The following is a 17,780-nucleotide window of genomic DNA, read 5'->3' as shown; positions in this document are numbered from 1 at the left end:
TATGTATGTTACCATTACAGTCTCTGGCCCACAGTCTGATCAGTCTCTCAAGGATTATGACTAAGGGGATACCTACTCTGTCCTTCTTCCCTCCTTCCTAGCTTGGCCAATAAAGTAGGAACTTCTGGTCTCTGGGTAGCTGCTATTCCTCTTCTCTTCCCACTCTCCACAAGGGAGAGCCACCCATCTCTGGTGATTTGGAGAAGAAAATGAGCTAGGATGGACTGATTCTTTGTTCTCTCTTTGGGGGCTGGTTTGCCCAAGCATGGATTTGTTCTCACCTCCAGTTCTGCAGGAGGTGAGCTCCCTGCCTGTTGGGAAGTCTCTGGCTTAGTGATGTGTTCACTCTGGGGAAGTCAAAGGGAGTTCAAATTCATGTCATGGTTCAAGCCACATTCTCCAATCCAGCCTTAATAAAAAAAAAACAAACTGATAGTCTGCTCTCCATCTGTCTGACTTCTTCACTAGTACTGGACTGATTTTTGACCAGAGAGGCATAAAAATTATCAGCCTCAAGACACCAACCATAACCAAACTTGAACATAATCAAGTACATACTTTCAAACAATTGACTTTAAACAAATGCGTTTTTTTTTTAAGGTTAAATTGCAATGTTGGGTTAATCCCAATTTAAAAATAAGGTGCATTCACTATCTTTCACTCTGCAAATTCTACTAGCGATTTATTTCAATCAAAGAGAATCTGTGCAAAGATTTAGTTAAACAATACGGATTTCATCACAATGTTGCCTAAGACAGAGAAAAATGTGACTTCATCTGAATGTCTTCAATAAAAGATTGATTACATAAATTAGGCAATAACTAAAAATGATGTTACAAAAGAATATCTTGGTGGGAAAAAAGCAAGTTATGTAATGGTATACTATGTTCCCATTGCTATGAATGTATAAAATACATACTTATGTATATTTCTGTACACGCATGGGAAGAGGCCTAAAAGGCTACATAGCTAGTTTTAGGAGAGATCATCTCTAGCAGTTATTCCTCTTGCTTATATATCTGAGTTTTCTAATTTTTCTAGTAGCCATATATTACTTTTTTAATCAAAAGTATTCAATTTTCACTAAAAATAGTTAAGCATTACTGAAATTTCCAACAAAATCATCAAAATAACAACTATTTTTCTGTTTTACATTTTAATCAATATTATGATTCATTTAATAAGTGTCTCATGTTCTGAATGGCAAATGTGGTTATTTTTAATGAAAATAAACATGCCTTTATACCTTAAGGAAGGGCACTAACTCTACAACTTATTAAACTGAGGCAGGTTACTGCTGTCCCCGAGGATGGCTCTGATCTCCAACACAAAACTATAAAACTCACCCACAGTTTTCAGTTAGGATTAAATTAAGGAATAGCATCTAGCTCAAAGTAGTAGTTCCTAAAAAAAGGTAGTTGTTTTCCCTTTCAAAAAAACAGAATCTTGAGTTTAAATGTATATACACAAATGAGCAAAGCCAATTCAAGCAATGTTTCAGAGACTTAATTCTTTTCCCAACCCTGCTAAGCTAGCTAACTGGCTAGCCCAATTACAGTAAACAATTTTTTACTTCAGTACTTTTATATTTATTCCAGACTTTTAAAAAATCTAATTGTTGGAGTCAAAGACAAAGTCTAACACACTTAAGATTACAGTAACTTTCTTTTAAAAAAAATTATTTTTTATTTTTTTATTTATTGGACAGAGAGAGAGATCACAAGTAGAGAGGCAGGCAGAGAGAGAAGCTCCCCGCTGAGCAGAGAGCTGGATGTGGGGCTCGATCCCAGCACCCTGGGATCATGACCTGAGCCGAAGGCAGAGGCTTAACCCACTGAACCACCCAGGCGCCCCTTAAAAAAATTTTTTTAAAGGTTTTATTTATTCATTTGACAGAGGGAGAGAGATTACAAGTAGGCAGAGAAGCAGGCAGAGAGAGAGGGAGAAGCAGGCTCCCCCCTGAGCAGAGAGCCAGACGCAGGGCTCGATCCCTCAACCCTCAACCCACTGAGCCACTGAGGCGCTCCTAACAGTACCTTCTTCTTGATCCAAGTCATCTGAACCAGTGCATCAAGATGATATATGATATATCTCATAATTATTATGAGATATAATACATACTGTTAAGAATGGAAGAATTCTTTGCCAGGAAAGCTGACTCCATGTTAAAATATATTTAACATTCACCAAGTTTTATTGAAAGAAAAAGTAAAGTCTTGAAAGGATGGAAGGATGGAAGCTGGAATTTTCCACAAGGCTAGGAAACCACTGATTTCTCCTTGCTGCTGGGCCAACATACCCTCTGGACCTGATCCTTGTAGGTGCCAGGAAAGCTGGAAAGATTTAACTTAGAAGAAAATTCAAGGTGGGGGGAATACTTGCCTGTCATCCTCTACTTTCACATGACTCTTGGATCTCCTGTCTATATAACTTTTGCAGTGGAGAGAAGGGACTTGGCTCCTAAAGGATTAAGGAGAAAAGTCTCCTAACCCAAAATAATATTCTTACCTCCAGCCAAGGAGTTCAGAGTTATCTGGCAATTTCATATCAAGTTTATTAGAATGACATGAGATTTTTCACAAATATGAGATTTAGAAATCTGTTCCTTCAAACATCTCATTCCCTACGGTGCTAAAGAGAAAAAGCAGGTCTCTCTTAACATGACTGGAGAGAAAAAGGAGCCTGAGAGAAGAAAGCCACCTCTATATAGGACATAATGACAATCCCCAAACTTATTTGTGCAAGTATTTTCTCAAGGTGAATGTAAGGCCTTCACACAGCGTCCAAATTCCAGGTCAGTGTGATGACACAGTAAAACCCAAAGCATTCTTCCCTTCCTCAGTAGCTTCCTGGGTACAGCCAAACACTGTACCCTTGTGGCTACACAATTCCCACCAGTGGGGGCCGTACATTGGCTCACACCTCTTGACACTTGTGCTTTGCTCCCTAAGAAAACAGAGTGCTTTGACAGGCTTTGTGCCATCTGAATTTCGCATCAAACATGTAAAGTATGCAAGCAAGCTATTAATAGGCCATCTTATAAATGAGGAAACAAATGCTGATAAAAGCTAAACACCTCTCCACAGCTTTGAGGAAGAATGATGGACTTGGGACTAGCCCCCAGGTCTCTGACATCTCACCCAGAACTGCTCTTCTCCACAGGCTCCCCTTCACAGGGGATTGCCTCCCTCCTCCTGCCCAGGACTCAAGCACAGTGGACGACACAATTGATAGCGCACCCTGGCCTAGAAAACTCAGCACTGATATTGCCACATCTATTTAGAAAGAACACACAGAAGTTTTTAATACTTCAAGTGTTACTGGGGGAAAAAAAAAAGGTCCTTTCTAACTGGAAAAGAAAAAAATAAACTGAAAAGCATTAACCATATGATACTGAAACATAATTGAAGGTGGTTTTCTTTTTATTACTATTATATTTGCATCTCAAGCACCCTTGGGAAGAAAGTGTTTCTACCACCTCCTTTTCTTCAATTAGGTTTCTAGAACTAAGGAAAAAAGTACTTCTTATGACCTGTCCTCATATGAGGGTCCAGTCCCATTCTTTTTTTCATTATTGCAGCAAGCTCCTGGCTGACTGTTTTTACCTGTTACTTGGAAACTTAACAGTCTGTAAGGAGCAACTTTGACTTTCTTGTTAAAGACTCTCATCTAATGTGTTCTCTCTTTTCACTGATGCAACAAACCAAAGAAAAAGTAAAATAATAAAATACTAAGGATTATTTGGCAGACACTGTCAGATTTTGGTTTTCACATAAGCATTTGGTTTGATAAAAACAGATCTCTTGGAAATATCCAAAAAACATACATGAAAAATTTCTAGTACATTTTTTACTCAGCAAATCTAATGAAGTGTCTATTCTGTGCTAGGAGGAACGAAACTATCTTGTAATTCATCAGTAGTCCCTGATCAGCAGACCACATGATCAATTATGACCAATAGCTGATGGGTTTTACTGTAAAAGTTTTTAGGACTGAAAAAAAAAAAGGACTTATAAGAGTATTTTAGTATGTCAGCACTTAGAAATTTGTTTTGGGGGGGGCACTTGGATGGCTCAGTCAGGTAAGCATCTGACTCTTGATCTCAGCTCAAATCTTGATCTCAGGGTCTTGAATTCAAGCCCTGTATAGTGTGGAGCCTACTTCAAAAAAAGTTTTTATTTTGTTTTGGTAACTGCTTTATTCAAAAGTTGACAATAGGGGTGCCTGGGTGGCTCAGTGGGCTAAAGCCTCTGCCTTCAGCTCAGGTCATGATCCCAGGGTTCTGGAACTGAGCCCTGCATCATGGGCTCTCTGCTCAGCAGGTAGCCTGCTTCCCCTAGACCCCCTGCCTGCCTCTCTGCCTACTTGTGATCTCTCTCTGTGTCAAATAAATAAATAAAATCTTTAAAAAATAATAATAATAAGTTGACAATAATAAAGGAAAATTAAAGCTACACCAGAGCCACTCCTCTTTTATTACAGAGTCTCCTTTACACCTCGTGCAATCTTTCTCTATGCTGAGGAAAAAAGCAATAGGCCTCTTTCTTAAAGTGAACATAACATCAACAACAAATTACTGTGATGAAGATCAAAACTTGATTCTGAAAAACTATCAAGTTTCATACAGAATTATTTGTGAGCATAACTAGAAACAGTGGCCAACAATCAAAAGCTTTTTTAGAGGTCTACTTGCTCCTAGTTAGCTGCAAAAATAAAAGGCATTTCTAGCCTCTTTGTGATGTAACATCTCTTCCAGTCATATTTCTCCTAAGATGGGAAAAATGGGACGGGTAAGCAAAATTCTTGTTTGCTCTGTAATGCCCTTGCAATATTCCCCACATAAATTCTCAATGAGCTTTGTGACTGATCTACATACAGGAAGCAGTTAATTTCAGCAGGTTTACAAAATTTAGCTAGAGTAGGTATTGTGTGTAAATGTGTCATTTCACAGAGATTTTAAAATCCCCTGAACATCCTGTTAAATACTCCGCAAATAGTACTGGGTAGCTTGGCTACATTAGCGGATCTCCGGAATTAGCAATCCCTATTTCCAATTCATCCTCTACTCAACTCCCCACTCTCCCCTTCAGTGCATTTAATGACCCTACCTGTCCACCCCTATATCCCACCCAACCTTTGTGGTGGTCTCTCGGTTTTCTGGCTTTGCATCTCCAAATTTTGCAAAGATTGAATCATTTATATGCCTAAAATGACGTAAGAGCTTGTAGCAAAGTCTACAGGTCTTATACTGTGACTTAATTTGGTCATAATTAATAATGAAAAAGTAATCGTGATCTGAAATATATTTTTTAAATTATTGAAACAAAGTCCAAAGGTTGTCTTTTCCAAATGACTAAGGACCTGTCACAACAGTACAAAGCAGTACCAGCCTCTTGATTACTACAGTATTAGCTTTCTATAGACTCTCTGAGTTTGGCATAATCACTTAAGTAATTACTTAGTTTTATTTTAGTAGCCCAGGATTTGAACTCAGATCAAGACCTGAGCTGAAATCAAGAGTAGGTCGCTTAATCGACTAAGCCGCCCAGGTGCCCCCTAAGTAATAATTTTAAAGATACACAAGTTTTAAATGAATGTCTTCTTTTCAATAAACCTCCCTCCCATGACAGTAGTACATGTAAGGCTGAGGTCTACTTTTGCCTCGGAATAAAACATGTGCTTTTCTGCTAACCTACGGACAGTGCTGGCTTGTTTTCTCTTTAAATGCTGAGTCTCTCTTGAAATCAAAGGGAAACCAGTTTTATAAAATTCCAATCATGTCTATAATACATAAGTGAGGAATAAAGGAGTCAGACAGGAATGGAATGATCTGACTAAAGAAATGTCAGTCACATATAAACCAAAAATGGTTCTGCTTAAAGAACTAACAGGATTAGGGCGCCTGGGTGGCTCAGTGGGTTAAGCCGCTGCCTTCGGCTCAGGTCATGATCTCAGGGTCCTGGGATCGAGTCCCGCATCGGGCTCTCTGCTCAGCAGGGAGCCTGCTTCCCTTCCTCTCTCCCTGCCTGCCTCTCTGCCTACTTGTAATCTCTCTCTGTCAAATAAATAAAATCTTTAAAAAAAAAAAAAAAAAAAAAAAAAAAAGAACTAACAGGATTAGTTAAACACAGATACAACAACAACAACAACAAAAAGAAAAAGACTCAAAAGCTGGAAATTTTCCTCAACTGATATTATGTAAGAATGCATGTGAGGCTACCAGTTCAAGTCCGGATGAACCCATTTGTGATGTTCTGTCTCTGTCCTGTTGAATCACAGAAGTCTTTGACCACGAGAGACACTAGATGAAAATAGTGTGGTTGATGAGAGCAAGGTCAGGACCTGTATGGGGCAGGGAGCGGGGTACTTCAAAAAGTAAGATTTTCTGCAGGTTGGCTCAATAGTCTTATTTCCATGAAATTGGGTTATTCTCATGTTTTTATGAATGAACAAGAAATTTCTAGAATCATTTAAAAAAAAATAGCTGAATAATGAATATTTGGCAGCACAAGTCATGCAAGTAGAGTATTAGCTCCTAAAAGGTCATATGCAGGTAGTGTGGTTCCCTGGGACAGACGAGTAAGCAAACCATTTGGTCATGAGATATCTAAGATATATAAAGTTGGGGGAGGAGGGGTGGCAAGAGCTTCCAATTATTCTGACTGAGATCCTTCCCAGCTTTATAGCAGCACAATTAAAAATGAATCAAACAGAAGAATATGAGGGCCCTGAGGAATTTCCCCACACATCTCCTGATAGCCACATTCAAATGTAAGATAAAACACACTTTCTAAGATTTAGCTTCTCCTGCACTTGGGGTAAAGAGGAAAATTTAATACACTTAGCTTCAGGAAGTATACAACTTAGATTAGAAAATTTAAAATAATTTATCACTAAGTCAAATTAAGTACCTTTTTGCAGTAAGGTGAACACACTCCATCTTAAAAATCTTGCTCAAAATATAAGGCACAGTCTCCCTCTACTCTTGAATTGTTTCTGTATTTTCAAAGCTATGCAGCAATGGGATGGACAGTGGTATAAAAATAAGCTTACTGATAAGCGTAAACGTACTTAGTTTCTAATTCAAGATGTGACAATGACAAAAATCAAATTTAAGCTCTTTGTAAGCAAATACAAACATGGGGGTAGGTTCAGACAAAGTCATAACAGGTACAATTCTGTTCGTCAGAAATCAAAATGATGATTCCCTTAAGGTAAAAACCACTAGAACTGAGATGCTCAAAATAATGAAAGATCCCTTGAAACATATTAAGAGCAACATCTACTAAAAATAAGGGAAAAAGGAAAGATGAAATACAAGAATCTTCCTTTCCACCTAAAAACCCATCCTCAGAAAGAGCACAAAGAAACAAACACAATGAAGTCAGCAGCAGGGTGCTGACCAGGTGTTACTGCGGTCGCGGTGACCCAGCTACAACGTTTGCTGTAGCTTCCGGCATGGAGGCTGCTGCTCTGCCCTCCCTGAGCGTCGGAAGAGAAATGACATGTTTCTCTTCAGAGGTGTTAAAAACTCGGGTTGCCTAAAGGACAGATGTAAGTTTGACACCTAAGATTAATAACCACAGCGTATTAAGGCCAGTGGGAACTTTCACTATGCTGAAGTCAGACGAACTTCCTGCTCACATGGTATTCAGGCACCCAAGTGCCAGGACCCAGTGGAGGTAACAAACTATTTTTTTCTCTTCCTACTTTACCATTGGCCCACAGGGACTGCCATAAATAAGACTCACAGAAAGAAAGGCTTGGGAGTATGCTTTTAATAAATTCTCTGGGGTCCTTGCTCTGAAATATTTAACAAGCTTCGGCATCTTCTTACTCTCTATGAAAACTACCAACTCAAGCCAAGGTTCACTGTGCTTTAGGAACTGACACCAAATGTGTTACGATTATAGGTGCTTTCTTCTTAGGCCTGCTTTATCTGAACTAAGAATTCTTATTTAAAATTCTGTGAGACACTCAAAAGATTTCTAGCATAAACACACCTCTAAGAATTCCAGTTCTGAAGGATGTAATTAGCCAACTAAAATTTCCCTTCAAAAGGAAAAAAAGCTGGATTGGCAAAGGTGTTTCGGTTCTCTTGAGTAGATAATACTGTACTTAGGTTACAGATAAAAGCTGTACAAGCATACCTAAGTCAGTGTCTGTCTAAAGCAGAGCGAAAGCATATAGAATCGTTAAAGTGAGCTACCAACAGAAACATTTCTGTGCAAGCCAACTGGCCCTAGCTGCACATAGCTGAATTTATATACAGTTACATACAAATGGAAGATTCTTTGTGAGGAAGGGGGAGGTGAGGCCCCACCCCCACCCCAGATGTTTTTCTAGTTCTAACACCTGCAGGCAGCAGATGCAGTAAACAAGCAGTTGTTTGTAATGCAAATTTAAGTAACAGGGATTTCTCCGGGCTGCTCCCACCTTAAGCTCAAACACAAATGGTCACACTGCTCCTGACACCCTAAAGGAAAACTTATCACTGAGGATGTCAGTTACACAAACACTAAGTCCTCCCAAGGACAGAGTTAAGGAGCAAGAAGGCACAAGCATGGTTAGTAAGGGTGAATAAGAGAGGATGCCTTCCGGTTAAAGTGTTGGATCTCAGACACATTAAAAACAGCTGTTGGGTATTAAAAACCAAAAACTGCCACTCACTTCGGCTGGACCATTAAAAAGAAATATGGACATAACCTTGTGGTTAAAAACTGAAAAGCTTCCGTAATTGTGCAAATGCAGAATATCACAAGAAAATGTGCCTAAAATAAATATGTCCTAAAATGTAACAGAATAAACCAAAGCAGCAGATAACACGGTAAGGTAACTGCTTCCTGACCACACCCCTTTCCTCCACTCTACACCCACCAGCATTTATTCTGGCCACAAATCTTTCCTAAACTATGAATGATTGTTCAATTCGCCAACCTCTAAATTTTAATATATATACTAACAATAAATACCTTCTATCAGAATTTCAAAATGGTTAGTACTGGAGGAGGGAGGAGGTGGCTGGAGAGACTTAAAGCAGAAAATGCTGATTTAAAAAAGAGATGCTTAATTTTCAAGATGCTTAGAGATAATATATGAATACCGGTAGATTTTTATTACATTGACTTTAATAAATTATTGCTTTGAAAGGAGAAGTGGCTGAACTAAGGAATAAGTTATTAAGTATTAACTGTGTTTATAACTGAAAAGTGTTTAAGATTGTTTTAGGGGTGGGCGCCTGGGTGGCTCAGTTGGTTAATCAATGGCCTTCCGCTCAGGTCATGATCCCAGAGTCCCGAATGGGGCTCCCAGCTCCGTGGGGAATTTGCTTCTCCCTCTGACCTTCTCCCGTCTCAGGCTCTCTCTCACCCTCTCTCCCTCAAATAAATAAATAAATAAATAGATAAAAATCTTGGGGGAAAAATAAAAAGATTGTTTCAGGGGTTATTTTCTATTGTTACCAAGTCAGAGACTATAATTTAGATTTGTCAGGAATATTATTTGTTGTTCTCAAAAGTCTTTCAACAGAAATCTTCAATTATTCCTTACCTAAAACATATTTTCCTCCTCACCACTAAGGAAAACAACAACAACAACAACAAAATAGCCCAACTATAAAAGTATCTGATATGTTCGCATATTTAGTTCAACAAATATAAAAATCTACAAATTTTAAAACTCACAAGCATTTATTTGGGGGTGGTCCCTAAATATTAAACTGTATTTGCTTTGATTAGTTAATTACTTTTTAGGCAGGAGATTCATATGCACCACACAGATATCTCTATCATTAAATATCTGAAAAGCCTTTTAAAATAAAATGTGAAAATGGTATTTCCTATAACAACCGTGGTAAGATCTCCAAGATCACCATTTTAACTACTATATGAAAATCAGAACTATCTCATTCCCTACTTGAAAGTTCAAATATCATTTTGAAATTTATGGAAAAATAATTACAGGAACTTCTAAATCATAGTGCTCACACAAAGTGGTTGTATTTCACGTGCCTATCATTCTGACGACTACAAATAATCATGCAAATACTCTTGTTCATAATTGAGTCCTCTCCGCTACTTTGGTGAATCTTTTAGATCCCAGATTCTGTTCACTGAGGTATTAACACAGTACTTTCCCCAGATGTTTGTGACCTTTTTTTTTTTTTCACTTAGCATAAGCACTGGGCTAATAAGGCAAAGACCATAGGTTCCTGGATTTGTCTCCCTAAGGGGTCAGCCAGACTGAAACCCTAATCCCCAAGACCCTGCAGACATACATGTTCTACACTGGGGGTTAGGTGGTAGAGGGAGAAAAAGGCTGAAACAGGGTTAAATATATTGATGGATCAGTGAAAATCCGTCACTACCACAGGAGGAATGACTGTCAGAGAGAAGAACTTTATCACCAGTACATTTCACATTCACATACTATATAAGTTACCCTTTAGACGTCTTCCTACTATATAAATGATATTTCCATTTCCCAACGAAAGAGAAATATCATCAAATAATATATCTGAAATTCTTCACAGTGCTAAACATTTGAATGATGCAGTTATGTTGCCACCGCTTTTTTAGAACTTTAAAAGTTAACTGAGCCATGAAATAAAAAGAACAATTTTCATTAGGGTTATCTTCAAGTGATATTTTCTCAACATTTGACAATGAAGTTAAAAACAACTCATCCCCACCTCCCCTCAACTGATTTTTGTAATCTTTTTTTTTTTAAGATTTTATTTATTTATTTGACAGACAGAGATCACAAGTAGGCAAAGAGGCAGGCAGAGGGTGGGGGCGGGGGGGGGGGGGGAAGCAGGCTCCCTGCTGAGCAGAGAGCCTGATGGGGACTCGATCCTAGGACGCTGAGATCATAACCTGAGCCCAAGGCAGAGGCTTAACCCACTGAGCCACCCAGATGCCCGCCCTCAACTGATTTTTTAATAAGATTTATTTATTTGTGAGAGAAAGAGACAGAGAAAGAGAGAAAGCAGGGGGAGGGACAGAGGGAAAGGGAGAGAGAGAGTCCCAGGCAGATTCCGTGCTAAGCCTAGAGCCCTGACTTGGGGCTCCATCTCAGACCCTGAGATCATGACCTGCACTGAAACCAACACTCAGTGTCTTAACTGACTGAGCCACCCAGGCGCTGTCCGCCCCCCCAAGCAACTGATTTTCAAAAAACATCATGTAATACAATAAAACAAGACAGATTCTTAAAAGCTGAAGTCACATTCTAAATTCAGGCCCAGATGAGGTCAAGTAGTTCTGATTCTAGATAACTTGTGAGCCGGGAAGGCTATATAGTACTTAGGTAACTAAAAAATTAAATCAATTTTTTCCTCTCATCAGCATCAACAGCACAATACTCCTAAGAGCATAAATGTGTTGATTTAACTTCACTTGATTTCATGATAACTGGCAATCTGTTATTTGTTTATATTAACCAATAAGCCAAAAGCTAAGTCCCAAGTGTAAGACATCAAAGGTAGCACTCTTTTAAGGCAGCCATTCCTCACAGCAGGTCTTGTTTAGTAATGACTGGTCACATATAATGAAACTATTTCCAGTGTGTTTTAAAAAACAACTATTTTGTGAAAATACAAATTGAACTTGCATTTCTGAAAATAATTTGCCAGCATCAGTGTGTTACTCACTGTTCTTGCGATGGGTGGAGAAAGAGATCCATTTGACATGTATGGGTCATTATTCATATTTGGCATCATTATGTACCCGGAATAACTTGAGTAGGAGGGTCCCTTATTGTAGAGGCCTCCATCTGGATGCTTTCCTGGGAGAATCCAAATAACAATCAATGATGCATCGAGTTCCTTTCTATATCACCGTATTTTTCATCTGAAAATCTAATCAGACCTTACATAAAAGATTTGTTTACAAAATACTGTAACTGAATTATTATGCTCTATTTTAGATTGACAGTATTTATTCTCTTAAATGGCTTAGCAGAGAAACACATGTTTTAAAAACATGTGTTTCAATTTACTTCCACTACTGACTAGTGTTTTTACAAAAATAAGTGTTATTCATCTAACTTAATTTGTTCTAAAACTAACAAACTGGACCAAGAAATACAGACACATGAAAGAACACACACAAACTTAAAGCCGTATTATAAACATATTAGGCCATCTAGCTATACACACACACATAAGTACTTACACACCTGAAGTTATGCTCCACCTTATCAGCAAACTCAAAAATTCTACGTGTGCTTCTAGACTTTACAGAGGGAAAGTGTTGTATCTAGTATATATGGGCAACTACCCAAATTCATGAAGGATTAACTCCAGGAGCTTAATTTTATATACTACACCATTCTGCCAAAGAAATCTGTGTGTTTAATATGTACCTCTCTTCTCTTTAATCTGTATAACAACTTTGTAGCTCAGAAGGAAATCTGATATTATAGTTCCCTTCCCTTCTTCTCCTGGCTGACATACTGTACATATCAACACTTCATTCTAGTCAAGCCAATTATAAGTAAAGAGAACAAAAATGCAGACTATTTGACAAGAAAACCCTACAGATTATTTGATTATTTTAAAGTCACAGAGAGTTCTAGTTCAATCTAAAAAAAATATGCAATTTTTAAAGTTTTGAGCAAGAATTAGGTATGGGGACAGTCTGTCATTTTCCATGTGCAAAATTCCTATTTTAAGAATAAAGTTTTATATTTTTACAAATTAGATTTACTGAGTCATATTTAGTCTGTGCATTCCCTCCCTGCCTTCTCACTACAATAAGAAACAGCAATTTAACAAATGAAAATCCACTTGAAACTATTCTGTTGGAAAATAAATTGGTGTAGACTGTCATTCTGGAACAACGCAGAAAATAAATACTAAAGGTCTAAGCAAACATGAACTTGGGTTAAAATAAGGAAAAGAGGAAAACTTATTATAGACATTTTCTCTTCCACATAAAATCTGGAAGCCAACTAAAATCCAAAGGCCCCTAACTCATTCAAAGACGATTTTTAAATCATGTAAATATACATGAGAAATAGGCAGTAAGTTTCCTAGGTCTTCTTTCCCATTTTGTTAAAATAGGGGGCACACTCTTATCACATCTGGTCCCCATTTTTTGGACTCAAATAAAAACCACAAATATACCTATAGTCACAAATTGCACATATTAAGTGACAATCTTGGGAGAAGTTGAATTAGTGTCTTACCGTCATCAGGGTGTTCTCTGGCCTTGTCGTGGTAGGACTCCTGAGAGGTTTGCGCTTGTCTGGCCACCTAACAGCAAGAATCCCCATCCCCAAAAGAAAGAAAATCAACTTTGAGTTTGTGACTAAGTGTGTGTCCGCTGGTGGAGGACCGGCTGCAACTCAATTTACCTATTTTATCAATCTAAGAGGGGTAGGCAGGGTTGAGAACCTGGAAATCTTTTGCTTTTTCAACACCTATTTTGATTATGTGTTTTTATGATTATTATGTACCCAGGACTAGGAAGCATAAAGGATAATAATAACAAAACCAGTAACAATACAGTGAATTTGAGAAAGATCCACATGCTGCTCTGAGTACTGGTTGCTACAATGTATCAAGGCTACTTCTGTACCTAGTATGATAGGAGTTTGATTTAATGAGGTTCATCATTTTGCTAGCTTCTTTAAACCACTGTTCATGGTCAATCAGAGCTGATTAAAGTCGGGAAGAAATATCACTTTGCAGCCATAAAGACATTTTAAATAAAAAACTAGGCACTCACATTTAGGGGTCTCAAGGCAACTGTCCCAAGCCAGTCCCAGCAGGAGACCCCCTCTTTATAACCTACCATGGCTGGCTGAGCCCAAGGTAACAAAAAAAAAAAAAAAAAAAAAAAAAAAAGAACTATTTTGTGGTTAAAGGGAGGAAAATTTGAGAGTTGGGTTATAAACATCTAAAAGCCCAGCTAATATCAGTTCTGGTAACCACCATCTACCCAGATTCAACCACGTGCAAATCAGTGGTATTACCCTTTCACTGTCTTCCCTGGTCTGCCCCATGCCCACTTACACCTCGGCAAAGATTCACAAAGCCCTAATCCCTCGGTTCTATGCTTCAAGCTGCAGGACCCTTCTTCCACAGCAAAAACGGAAAATGTGAAGTGGGTGACAAATCTATTTATGGACTAAGGAAGGACAAGCAAAATGAGCAGAAAGAACAAGAGACTGCTCTGCAAATTTAAGAGTTTGGCCCCTAAGTAAGTGTTTTGGATGTTACTCGGTTCCTTGGACATATGTCCTCCAGGTAACCTCCTCCCTCCAAATACATATTCACAAACCTTTCAAGTGAGTGTGGGTGCACCCTTGCCCCCCCCAATCCTGGCCCCCTTCAAATTGGCAGGTTGGGATGAAAGATTCGGGGATAACAAACAGCCGTGTGTATCTCCTTAGAACCCAGGCCCCCAGCCTTCCAAATGCGTACTCACCCCGGCCATTGGTATAAAGAAGGTAACTCTGAGGTGTTCTTAAACATGTTGTTTAAAACCCAAAATGACCCCGCCCCCAAAACCGCACGCTTTCTTTTTGGGGGCAGAAGGATGCCATTTAAGGGAAAAGGGTATACCCTCCAAGTTTCTTTGGAGGGAAAAAGCGTTGGTGAAATCGTTTGAATGTCAGGACTTTTCTACCGGATTTCCTCCAAAGCGCTTCCCAGTTGCTAAACGAGGGTGGCCAGTGGAGTGTCGGGTATCAGGGTCCATCCGCCCACCCCCCCCATCCCTCCCTTTCTGAATCTCTCCACCGCCTGAAATAGCCGTTCCGCGCGGTCCTGCTTGCGGCTTTCTCTAGCAGGCTTGCACGTGTCTCTATTTACTCTACTTGGGTTACCTGCGCTATCGCCCGCAGCGGGCCAGGAGATCAGATAAAGCGCTTTCCACCCTCCCCTGAGTGGGTGCCCTGGCTTCCGCCACATCTCGACTCTGACTCGCCTTTCTTCTACAAAGATTTAAGGCCTGATCCGGGCCCACACTTACCCCAAATATAAGCGCTTTTTTACTTTGCCGGGTTTGGAGAAAGCTAGAGTTGCTGGCGGTACCGGGAGCTCCCCCCTACCACCACGCCCGGGGGGAAGGGTGGCTCGGCTCTGGGAGCCCACCGCTCCCAGAAGCCGGCCAGGGCGCCGAGACCCCGGCAGCCGCAGAGACACAGGCGCGCGCCCCCTGGGCCAGCCGGCTCCGCGCGATCCCCGCTCCGCGGCGGTTGAGACCGCCCCGCCTGTCCCCGGCCCACGCCCGCCTCCCCTTCCTCTCAGCCAGCGGCTCTGCTCTTCTCTACCTAAGCCTCTGGTGGTTTAACGCACTTTTGCAGAGACATCTACCGCGAGAGATAGCGGGTGCACTTTGTTTTCCGTTCCACGGAAGAACTTCTCAGTGTTGTTCAGACATCCTGGCTTTAATGCGTCGCACCCTCTCAACCCCACTAAAAAGTCCGCAGGCGAAACGTTATGGGTTAAGGGCAGCTTCTCCGACCCACAAACAATTTAGTCATCGAACCTCAGAACTAATCGACTCGGAATAACCTTCCCTGCACACTCCACCTCCCACCGACACCAACACACGCGCCAGGACACACACACACGCACACGCAGGCACACACAGGAAGAATGCTGACCAGGGGCCCATCCAACCCTCTCACCCCACCCCCACCCCAGCAAACGAGGGACCTCCTCGGGACCCGTCAGTCGAGGCTCTCCGTAGCCTTCCCTCCTTCTCTGCTCTTCCCCGGGACCCGCCACGCCTCTCGGACCTCCGGGCAGCGGCCCGCTCACCTCGTGTCCGTTGCTGGCCGGGATGATTTCAGACTCGTTAACCAAGGAGGACTTGATGTCGGCTAAGTCGCCTTCCTCTTCGGGGTGACTGATTTCTGCGAAGATTTTCTCCTTCTGAGGATCGCCCTCATCTTTGAAGGGGATCATCTCGTCGGTAGCGCAGAGTTCCGGGTCTCCCCCGCCGCCGCCGCCGCCGGCCCCGGAGAGTTGGGGCATCCCGACCACTCTATAATCTCCGCTCCGCTGGAGGAGCACCCGAGGCGACAGCAGGAAAGACAGGGGGTCAACGACAGAGGGAGGAGGAAAAGGAGAACTGGAAGGATGCGTGAGGGAGAAGAGCAGGCGGAAACCGGGCCGGCGGCCCGCGGCCCGAGCAGCTGCGGCGGTGCCCGAGCCCCGGCAGCCGCCCGCGCCTTCCCGCTCCGCGGAGATCGGCGCCGGCGCCCGCCCTCGAGGCCGAAGGGCACCGGGCTGCTAAGGCCGCCGCAGCCGGCGCCTCTGGGGGCGTCTGAGCGGCGTGGCGCGCGCTAGGCTAGGCTGCCCTGGCGGCCACCCCACGCCCCCAGCGTCTCCAGGGTCTGCGCACGGAGGACGCCGGTTCGGTAGGAGGCAAGACTCTCCCAAGTGCAGAGGAGGGTCCGTCCGCGCGTCTCTACGCAAACCTCTCCACCCTAGCTTGCCCGGTGGCCGATTTGGGAGTTTGTTTTCCGAGAAAGGAAGCAAGCTGGGCAAAAAGGCTCCGTTTGCCCCAGCAGAGAAGGTGCAAGGAGAATCAGAAAATAACGAAATGTCCACTTCCTGGAGGGTTTAAAAAAAAAAAAAATTTAAAGAGCCACCCGGGTCGAGATGTCCGTTTTAGAGCTTCTCATTTCCTTTCCTTCCGCTTCAGTTTTCCTTCTCCAGGCGCATTTCATCTGCTGGAGGAGGAGGAGGAGAAGGTGGGGGAGGAGGAGGAGGGAAGAGAAAGAGAAGTTTGCCAAGAATAAAGTTTGTGCCGGCGAGCGCTGGGAATCGGCAGTGGAGGGTACGGCGGGGTGTCGGGGAGTCACAGCTGGGGCCTCCGACCCAAATGCTTCTGCGGGGAGCTCGAGCCGACACACACACTCAGCCCGACCCCTCTTTGTTCCCGGCTCGAGTTTCTCAGCCTGGCGCTCTGGCTCGCCGCTCTCCACGCCTTCGCCGGGCCGCTCTGTCAAAGCAAAGAGCTGCACCCTTCGGGTTCGCCTGGCCGAAGGGAAGGAGGGGGAGTGCCCCGAGCTTGCCCGCGTTGGAGGCTCCGGCGCGTCCCGGCTCCTCGGACCGTGAGTGCTCAGCCCAGGTCCCTCCTCCGCACCCTGCCCCGCAGGTGAGCGGCTGCGCCTCCCCACCGCTTCTCCTCCTCCCGCGCCTCGCTGGCGCTGAAAAGCTACCCACTTGCGTCGCTTCTCCTCCCCCTCCCCTCCCCCGCCTCCAGCTCTCCTTGGCCGCCCGCTGCGGGGTGGGGGGGGGGGCGCGGGGAGAAGGAGGTGGTGATTGAGGACTTTTTTCTTTTCCCAGAGCCTGCAGGACGGGTCCTAGTGGGGTGTGTGTGTGTGTGTGTGTGTGTGCGCGCGCGAGAGAGAGAGAGAGAGAGAGAGAGAGAGAGCGCGCGAGCGCGCATAGAGGAAAGAATCAAGCAACTCGCTGAGAGAAGGAAGAGCCCGGCGCTTCCTGTAACCCACGGAGAAGCACCCTTGGCCCGTGTGAAATTGACAAGAAACTCTGCGGGAATGGTTTAACTTCATCATCTAAGTATCTCTTCTCTTGTACCCCCCACACCTTCTTCTGCCAGTCTCTACCCCCCCCCCCACTTCCCGCCTCCCTCTCTCTCCCTCCCTCCCTTCCTTTGGCAGGGCAAAGAAGATGAAAGAGAAGCCGCCGCAGCTGTGATCGACACCACATTGATAGATGCTCTGACAGAGCGGATGAGGCGGGAATTGGGGACAGAGAGAAGGAAAAGGGGAAAATATAACAGATTGCTTAACTAAGA

The 17,780-nt window shown here is 42.7% G+C and overlaps 1 protein-coding gene across 7 annotated transcripts in view; it reads right to left on the bottom strand.

Moving 5' to 3' along the window:
• Positions 1–17,610, bottom strand: part of LEF1 (lymphoid enhancer binding factor 1) — a 121,748-nt gene extending 104,138 nt beyond the window's left edge. For 2 of the 7 annotated variants that reach the window (XM_082728574.1, XM_082728573.1), the window contains exons 1-3: positions 15,773–17,166; positions 13,189–13,255; positions 11,651–11,784 (exon numbers count right to left, since the gene is read on the bottom strand). In XM_082728574.1, the coding sequence (XP_082584700.1) occupies positions 11,651–11,784; positions 13,189–13,255; positions 15,773–15,988 (417 nt within the window). In that variant the 5' untranslated portion in view covers positions 15,989–17,166. Of the gene's footprint in view, positions 1–11,650; positions 11,785–13,188; positions 13,256–14,432; positions 14,458–14,978; positions 15,288–15,772 lie in introns of those variants that run through there. The other 5 variants (XM_082728576.1, XM_082728575.1, XM_082728571.1 and 2 more) reach the window with 4 other exon arrangements.
• Between the last annotated feature and the right edge of the window lie 170 nt (positions 17,611–17,780).

The sequence above is a fragment of the Mustela nivalis genome, assembly GCF_964662115.1.
Source record: "Mustela nivalis genome assembly, chromosome: 4".
NCBI lineage: Eukaryota > Metazoa > Chordata > Mammalia > Carnivora > Mustelidae > Mustela > Mustela nivalis.
Note: the sequence above shows the minus strand (reverse complement) of the source record. Positions and strands in the feature narration are given on the sequence as shown.